Raw genomic sequence first — 9,586 nt, 5'->3', positions numbered from 1 at the left:
AACTACAGCCGATAAAAATACCAGGCACTAACTTAACGGTCATATGCGATGTATCAACCAAAAACGTGCGCCCGTACGTGTCAGAGAAATTTCGTAAGCAAGCCTTCGAGTCGGTTCACAACATTAGTCATCCGGGAAAGAGGTCGACGATTCGGTTGGTGACAGAGCGCTTTGTATGGCCGCGTATGAAACGACAGATTGGCAACATGGTAACTTCATGCCTGCAGTGTCAAAAATCAAAGACCTGGAAGCACAATCGCACAGCACTAGACAATTTTGCAGTGCCCTCGAAACGATTTCGTCACATCAATATTGACATTATTGGACCGTTACCACTGTCAGAAGGGTACAAGTATTGTTTAACCTGCATCGATCGATTTTCTCGATGGCCTGCCGCAATACCCATGCAAGACGTTACGGCTGAAGCTGTTGCCAAAGCATTGTTACACGGATGGATAGCGCACTTTGGTGTGCCGGCTGCCATTACCACCGACCAGGGTAAACAATTTGAATCGAGGTTATTCAAAGAGTTGACGAACCTGGTTGGCGCTAAGCACTTTAGGTCAACTGCGTACCATCCTCAAGCGAATGGTCTGATTGAGCGCATGCATAGGACGCTAAAGACAGCAATCAAGTGTCACACTGATAGTAATTGGATCAGCTGCCTTCCCATAGCGTTGTTAGGACTTCGTACAACTTATAAAGAAGATTTGGGAGCGACGCCAGCAGAAATGGTATACGGCGAAAATTTAAAGTTGCCTGGAGAGTTTTTCACCAACCACACGGGCGAAGGCACAGGCGATGAATTTATTGACAATTTGAAAAATGTAATGACGAATCTTAAACCAGTTTCAACATCGAATCATGCTGCGAACAAGGTTTTTGTGCAGCGAGATATCAACAACTGCACGCATGTTTTCGTCAGGGATGACTCTGTAAGACCACCGCTCAAGCAGCAGTATGACGGTCCGTTTAAAGTCGTGCGCCGTTTCGATAAGTACTACGATCTAGAGATGAAGAATAGAGTTGCGAGAATTAGCATAGACAGACTCAAGTCCGCACACATCACCGAAGATGGCAACGGAAAAGGCGATCAAACACAAACTGCAGTACAACAACCAGTTCAGCGACCAGGGCCGACACAGAGAAGCATTNTTGTGGCGGCAAAAAAGTTAGTCACCCTACTATTAGCTATTAAAACTTAGTTTGAGATATACTTGTATGTAAAATCTGGTAACACTGTTTCATGTTTCATTTTCAAATTGACATTCTTTTGAAACATTCTAGAATGTAGATACATAATTATTTTTCTTTTTCTTTACGCCTTCTTGGTAACCACTCAAAAACGTGTATACGAGTGCTACTCACCTCGCGAAGATATAGATTATTTGACACTTGATTTTGTAATAATTATAATTTAATAAAGAGCTAACTGAAGAGTTTGCTGAGTAAAAAACACAACCGGTGTGTAAACATTTACTGTCATACCACTTGGCGTTAGGAACTCGGTAGTGGGACCTGCGCTAACACCGTAACGAGCCAGGAGCTCCCCACAGCACCATTCGTTCTCAAAGCGACGAAATTTCAACAGAAGTACGAGAACGCAAAATTTGGAAAAACTTGCAACCTTCGACACAGCTGATCACTTGCACTGTTGCCACTGGTGATTAATTTGGCAATTTATTTTCTGCTTGGTACATTTTCCCCCGATTTTGCATTTTATACAATTGAATAGTTTTTGATAAGAAAAAACTTTTTAAATACTAATNAGAACGCAAAATTTGGAAAAACTTGCAACCTTCGACACAGCTGATCACTTGCACTGTTGCCACTGGTGATTAATTTGGCAATTTATTTTCTGCTTGGTACATTTTCCCCCGATTTTGCATTTTATACAATTGAATAGTTTTTGATAAGAAAAAACTTTTTAAATACTAATTAATTATATCGGAATGAATAAGTTATTTTTTCATAATTATTTGGGATATCACATGGTGGCGCATTCAAAAACAAGATTATCTCCTCCAAACACCCATCATTGATCCAAAAGAAATGTAATAGATATAGCTACAGATGTAGCTTTAAAATTATAAAATTCATTTCAACAATCAACCTACCAAAACCGAAAACTTCAGCAGAAAAACATTTCAGCATGCTGCATTTAAATCTAGTTTGGTACGTTTAAAGGAAAATCATGGTACAAACGAAAAATGTCATACGGCAGCCATAGTCAGCACACACTAGAGTAAACAAACTGGAGATTAATAGCAAATTAAAGAAAAATAAACTCAACAAACGTTGTGCTTATTAAATTTACTCACTTTTTCGTTGTATACTAGCATTAATAATAAAATTTGCAATAAATAACTCAAAAAGGCCACATTTTCTTTTGTTTATTTACAAACATGTGTTTGTGATCAGCTGATTTTCTTACTTGCAAGTTTTAGCTGGGAAAAATTTTTACAGCAGAAATTTGCAGCTCTCTTTCACATTTTGCTCTCTCAATTTCTCCTACTTTGCAAGTTTTTTGGGTACGAGAACGCAAAACCAGTAAGTTTTCTAAACCTTTTGATAGTTGGGCGTACGAGTACACTCCTATTCTTTCGTGAAATTCACAATAGCGCTATTCATAATCGAATGAGAGCCATAATACCAAATGAAAATTCGTTCGATCAGCACTTTCGACCACAGTCGAAGATCGAATGCAACCCATAATAGAGGCCAGTACAACGGAGTTCTGGTTGAGCGATTCGTCAGAGGATGTGAGCTTAGAAAACTGGCCAGCAGAATACGTTTAAGAGAGTTTAAGTGCAGTCTTTCGAATATATTTTGACATACAATATATTTAAGAAACTTTATGATCCAAATCTATTTAAAATATATTCAGCCTCATTGCGTAAGTCGTAAATTAGTCTAAATTGTACGACTCGACAACATTGGCATTGTTTACTGTCGTGCTGAAATAAGTAAATGACGAAAATCGTCGAAAACTTTACAGTGCTGCCAAGTTTTTACGTTTTAATACACTAGTCGAATGGAAATTTTAGGCGATGACGTGCAATTTGCGATACGATTCGACTCTCGAAAAACGACTTGCATACGACACCACTCTCGCAATGAGGGTGATTAAAACTATAAACATCTCTATGATTTTGTTCTCAGAGGTTGTGCCAACAGTGTATTGGGATTTTCTTTCATAAGTAAAACCAGACTTTCGAGCTGGTGTTTAGTATTCTCGACGTTAGAACTGCATGAAATTAACAAAAATTGTTTAAAATTAGTGTCTAGCCTCCAAAAACTAAGAAAACAAATGCAAAATCATACATTTTCGATAGCCAACGAAGATCGAATGCAACTCATAATAAGGGCCTAAGCCTCCACCATTATCTCGCTCGCGATCTCAACGGCGCACATTGTATCCGGCGCTATTCAACGGAGTTTAATGGCTGTGCAACTTCGTCTCTTGGACCGCAGCTATCAATATTCCATGCCGGCCCATGAAAACGGTTATCTCCTCGATCTTGCTCTGAAGTCCGTCGCAGTTGAATTGTAGCACCTTTGTGTGCCTTGGGAGACCAATTGTGATGTGGGGTGTTTGGGAGTTGTGTAGCCTGCAGGCCCCCTGCTGTATGTGCTGCAGACGGGGGTGCTGCTTTGTGGTAGTGGTGGGCGGCGTCGTCTGGGAAGTTTGCGACCGGGCAGGACAGCAGGGGCCCACGTAGTCACTCGTCGATTCTGGCCCTGGGTTTGACTCTATACCAGCCCTGGGTTGAAGGATTCGGAGCAGATGTAGCCCCATTGTCTAACAACGTTTGATGGATTTTGCCGACCTAAACGGGGTTAGATCGTCGAAACAACAGCCCTTGTGGTCAGTAAAACCCCCGAGTCATTCCGGTACGTAGGACCGGCTGCCGTGGAATTTACATCTTTTATCTCGCTTCCGACACAGAATTTCGATTCGGATTGCAGCGTACTATTTCTACGATTCCTAGCAAAATCGGAATACGTTATACCATGTTCTGACCGACAACGAAAACACTTTGAAAACGAGTTTTGGAATTGTGGGCTGAAGGCTGTCCACACCGGCTGTTAGTGTTTTCGTTGACATTTCTTACATCCTCTGATTGCAGTTTTGCTACACAGAAACAAAACCAAAATGCTTTTCCCACATTTTCTTTCATTAGCAACCTCTTACTTTCATTACTATTTTAGTTTGGCCAGCCAATTAACAATAAATACGAAAAAGCGCATTAAAGATGAGAAAATATGACTTCCACTTCGTTAAATAATCGAAAAAAAAAATAGTGAAGACACCGATTGGAATGAGTGGAACGTGAGTTTTCAAATAGTTTTCAGCGAAAACTAGTTTTCATTTGACAGATTTTACATGGACGAAAACGCATGTTTTAGGTCGAAAACCAGTTTTAGCAACGAAAACATGTTTTCGATATCGGTCAGAACATGGTATTAGAGTTGCAGAATAGGGGAGTAAGTATTTTAACCTAATAATGAAGAAATTTAGTTCCAAATCTTCCGCTGAATCTATTACTTTGTTTATACCTTCGCAAGAACCGAATTAACAAAAACCTTAACTGACTCAAGTCAGATTTCCTTTAAGCATTTATACCTGTGTCGTTATAGCGTACTCGCAGAACCGTATTCAAAAGTAAACAACTTTTTTTTTATTCGATATTTCTCAAATAATTAAATTGCGTGGTGGACCGAAAGGGAAGCGAATAAGAATTTAACTTGGTTATAATAATAATTCTAATTTAAAACGGGCTGTGTAAAGATAACCAGCCTTTTTTTCACTTCGCGTTTAATGAGTGATGTGTTTATACCTGTTTTCTAACCGATGTAAGAAATAAAAAACCGATTTGAAAACAAATTCGAGTCAATACACTTAGATTTGTGAGCGTATTGAAAGTTGGTTTATGCTTCCGTTTTGAATCACAGCGAACTGGGTCGAAGCAGTTTATGTGTTGGTATAAACAAGGTATGTACCAACTCGGGGGCTTTATTATCAGCGGTAATTTTTTTTTTAATGTAAACGGGCTTAGTGAGGTCACTGGCAGTGAGTTAAACAATTAAGATCAAAAATTGGGATTGCGCGGATGTCATCTTCGAACTTTTAACTGTGTAAGCAAATAAAATAAACCTCAGATGTGCTTTGTCCAGCAAAAGTGGTCTCTAAAATTTTCTTAATGCAAAATGCATCATAGTTATTCTGTTGAGAACATGTCGTTGCACAGTGTTATTATTACACTAGTATTTTAACTTTATTGTCAAAGCAATAGACATGTTATTCTGAATCGGCAACTAATTTAGAATCGATCACTCTTCGTTTTTTTCGCAAAAGCCATTGTTCCTTTTCCGCAACTCTTTTCTTCCGTATTAGTTTGCGAAATAGGTCCCGATGACGGGACTTTACCATCCGCGCTTGTAGGCGATGCTCATCCACCTCATTTTTGCGGTTGTCACTTCTTTTGTCTTGGTGCACTTTTCCTGGTTGAACACTCATGGTTTTCTAAAATTAAAATATTTTAATTGCATGCATTAAGACGCCGTGTACTACATTAACTACTTCTTTAGACTGGTATTTTCCCCATTCAGTTTCTGAATGCCTATAATACGCTTTGCCACCACGTTTATCCATTTGATCATATTGCTTTGTAACAGCCTTTTCTTCTGAGTAAGCGGATTGTAATTCCTCATCATTCATGAGAGAAAAGTTCATGCTTTTCTTTATGTGGTTATGTTTTTCCTTCTCGACTTCTGGAAATATATAAAAAAAATATTTAACATTGGTGCGTGCAATGTGTGGAAAAATTTAACTTACTATTCACATTAGTAATTGGGGATCCTTCTTCCGGTGGAATATACGAGTCACGGGTAACGGCAACAAATGGTGACAAATGTGGCGGGAGGTTAACGCCCGCAAAATATAGGTTAGTTGGAAGTAGCATTCGCTGATTCACACAGTCAAAGACCCACTGAGGTTGAATATAATCACGTGATATATACTTGCAACTTAAATAAGGTCTATCCACAATTTGATGCGTAATTGTTTCGTCACATTCATCGAAGGTAGCCCCAACAAAGATGGCTGGGTCCCACGACACCTTACCACCAAATGAACGAATTAATATTACCAGAGGTTCGCGGGGAACTTCCCTATTAATAAAGAACTTTAGGCCCTTAAAAAGTATACGCAAGCATTTTAGTTCTTGGGCGATGTTTTTGAGTTTCATTAAGCGACAGGAGCTTTGGCCGGGCTCTAGCAAATCTAAATCTATCTCTTCGATATCTTCATTTTGTTCTTTATCTATAGAAACCGAATCATCGTTCAACGCAGCTATGCGATCTGACACATATGATACCTCATCCTTAAAATTATTCTCAAGCACCTCGCTACATAATTTTGGTGGATATGTGTATCCGGCACTATGATATAGGCGATAGTTAACAAATCCAAGCATAATGGTGTAGAACTCAACAAAAATTGACATCACTTTAAAGTCGACATCTGCTTTGGAATGTGGTTTAAAAGGGTAATGATGGGGCATTATCCAGGTCACTTTTTGCCCTTTAATTTCAGCTTGAAAATAGAATCCTTTAATAGAAATAAAAACCTTACGAAGAGATCTAGTGTTAATAACATAATGCAAAAATTCTATGGTAAGTCGTCGACATAAGACCGATTGCTCGCGGGGTATTAGACGCAACGAGGGAAAAGTACTGAAGAGGAAGAGTAGAGTCAAACAATCATCAAGATCCTTAATTGCATCGATAAACGTTGGATAACGCTCTTTTACGATATGATCTATCCGTAGTTCAGGAAATAGAGCTAGGCGTCGCTTCAAATTACGAAAATCTTTTACAGCACGATCTCGTCCAGTCTTCTTTGCAAATATCTGTAGTGAAAGGCAATTACAAAACCATAACTAAAAAATTAAAGATGCAATACAAACTTTGTAATCTCGAAGTGTCCACACAATCGGTTCATGCAATAAAAAACGTATGTCCTTTGCGTGATATAAAATTTTAATTTCAGAAGACCCTTTTTGAGCACGTCTACGATGCTTCGGATCACGTGGATAAACACCTTTTATGATACAAAGTCGACGGAAATCATTTAAAGACAACTGTAACTTACGCAGAGCTGCACGCCGCGTTACATACTGCGCTGCTTCTCCAGATTCGTGCTGAAAAATAGTTAATTTTTAAATCGGCGTTATTCTGGCATTGAATGTTAAAGCTAGAAATTCAAAATATATCATCCCATTTCTGCGTTAAACTCGTATATCGACGGCTGAATGGAGATTGACATATCTCGGCAGACGGTTCGAAAACGCCCTACCTCAGCAAAATTTCCAAGAACGCCCTATCTTAGAATTCAGTTGAAGAACGCCTAATCTCAGAAGTTGATTGTGTAGTGTACTCACGAATAATCAGACGTGCATGTTGTGTTTTGTTTCATAACTAACTTTATTTCAAGCTATACACCAGTCAACTATTTTTCCATTGGAATTATAAAATCTATTATATTTTAAGACGTCCACCCAAATATTTCGAAAAAATATTAAGATTTAAGTGAGCTGGACCAATTTAAAAATACCTCCAAAAATGAAGTTTTTTATGAATAAAAATAGTTTCTTAAATTTTTTTTTTGAAAAAATCCCCCCAAATGACAAAACGGTTCAAGCTTAAAAAATTTGCATAAAAATATTTTAATAAAATTAAAAAAAATTTGAACGGAATCGTAAGAATGAGATTTTTGGTGCTGTTTTTTAACTTTTTTCAAAGATTGGTAGAAGAAAAACTTGAATAACTGAACCTAAACTCTTCCGATTAAGACTTGTGAGGCATCATTGGAAAAGTATTTTCTCACCCTTTTTATTTCTTTGCTAATAAACTCATTCAAAGGATGAAAGAGAAAGGTACGATGAACGAACGTCATTCAAAGTTGAATTAAGATGTGTTGTTATTTGAAAAAAAAAAAATTGGAGCACGAATGCCTTTTTGTTTGGACAGAAATAAAAACAGTGTGAAAATACCTTTCTACTGAGATCCCATAAGTCTAAATCAGAATAGTTTTGGCCCAGTTATTCAAGTTTTTCGTAAATCAATCTTTGAAAAAAGTAAAAAACAGCACCAAAATCTCATTCTTACGATTCCGTTGAAAAGATTTTTAAATATTTTTATGCAGTTTTTTTAAGCTTAATCTGTTTTGTCAACTGAGGGGACTTTTTTCAAAAAGTTCTTTACGAAACTATTTTTATTCATAAAAAACTCCATATTTGGAGGTATTTTCAAATCGGTCCAGCTCACTTATATGCTAATATTTTTCCCAAATATTTTGGTGAATGTCTTAGACTATAATAAATTTTGTAATCCCGTTGAAAAAACCGCAACTTTTTTTGGTGATGCAATCTAACGTACATACAAATATATGTATGTATTCCGAACATCTCCCGTCTGATTCGTTGTTGTTGTTGTTGTAGCGACTACAATAACCCCGCCCAGGACGGTTGGTATCTCAGTCGTTGTCGTCAAGTTCCACTAACGGAAACCCTAGGAAGCGTGCAGCTTCTGTGGGTTTGTCCACAGGGACAAGGCCGTTAGGNCAACCGTCCTGGGCGGGGTTGTTGTAGCCGCTACAACAACAACAACATAACACTGGATCACATTTTTTTATTCACCCGATGGCACTATCCAATTCCTATGTGGAATGATTCCGAAAATCAAGTTAATTTTTTTCTCTATGTGTAACTTTCTGAGATATTTGCAATTTACCGTTACTCATCTTAAAAAAGAGTAGTTCCACTTAATCACGTATATCTTTCGACCCAAATGAACAATCATAATACGAAGTAAAGATAATCAAATTCTCCATAAACCGTATATAAATCACTCTTGTTGTTGTTGTTGTAGCGGCACTACTAAGCTTGATGATGAACCTCTGGACTTCGTCCGTCAGTTCATATAGATGTCTCCTGACGTGCCTAGGCGAGGGCTCCTCTGCAAGCAGCTGTCTGTTTGGTGGCCACTTCTGTGGCTCCCGATCAGGAACTGCTTGCAGAGCATTATATTGTGCTCCTTTACCGGGAGCATTTGCGCCTCGCCGTGCAGGTAGTGTTCAGGCGACATCAGGAGGCATCCTGTCGCTGTCCTGAGTGCGGTGTTCTGTACAGTCTGTAGCTTCGTCCACTGCGTCCAAACTAGTCCCAGGCGACCACACTGGCGCTGCGTAGTTCAAAACCGGCCGGCCTATTGCCTTGTATGTTGCCAGCAACGTTTCTTTGTCTTTGCCCCAAGTACTGGCGGCTAGCGACTTGAGGGCCTTGTTGCGGCTCTGTACTTTATTGACAATAGCGGTTGAGTGCGCAGAGAAGGAGAGCAGGCTGTCGAATGTTACTCCGAGTATTTTGGGGTTATTCACCGTCGGAATTGGTGTGTCATCGACGTGAATCCCCAGCGGTAGCCTGACCTCCTTCGTCCAGGTTGTGAACAGGGTCGCGGAGGATTTCGTAGGGGAGAGGGCTAGACACTTTGCAGTGAAGAAGCGAGAAAGTTCGGAGAGATA

The 9,586-nt window shown here is 39.0% G+C and overlaps 1 protein-coding gene across 2 annotated transcripts in view; it reads right to left on the bottom strand.

The window, feature by feature from the left end:
• Nucleotides 1-5,221: 5,221 nt before the first annotated feature.
• LOC108367437 (pescadillo homolog) overlaps nucleotides 5,222-9,586 on the bottom strand; it is a 52,952-nt gene continuing 48,587 nt past the window's right edge. Inside the window, exons 2-5 of one of the 2 annotated variants that reach the window (XM_017622048.1) lie at nucleotides 6,972-7,205; nucleotides 5,840-6,914; nucleotides 5,582-5,775; nucleotides 5,222-5,527 (exon numbers count right to left, since the gene is read on the bottom strand). In XM_017622048.1, coding sequence (XP_017477537.1) covers nucleotides 5,303-5,527; nucleotides 5,582-5,775; nucleotides 5,840-6,914; nucleotides 6,972-7,205 — 1,728 coding nt within the window. In that variant the 3' untranslated portion in view covers nucleotides 5,222-5,302. The remainder of the gene's footprint in view (nucleotides 5,528-5,581; nucleotides 5,776-5,839; nucleotides 6,915-6,971; nucleotides 7,206-9,586) is intronic. The other variant, XM_017622049.1, reaches the window with a different exon arrangement.

Source organism: Rhagoletis zephyria, unplaced genomic scaffold (genome assembly GCF_001687245.7).
Source record: "Rhagoletis zephyria isolate East Lansing unplaced genomic scaffold, Rhagoletis_zephyria_1.1 Rzeph_scaffold_02685, whole genome shotgun sequence".
Classification (NCBI taxonomy): Eukaryota; Metazoa; Arthropoda; class Insecta; order Diptera; family Tephritidae; genus Rhagoletis; species Rhagoletis zephyria.
Note: the sequence above shows the minus strand (reverse complement) of the source record. Positions and strands in the feature narration are given on the sequence as shown.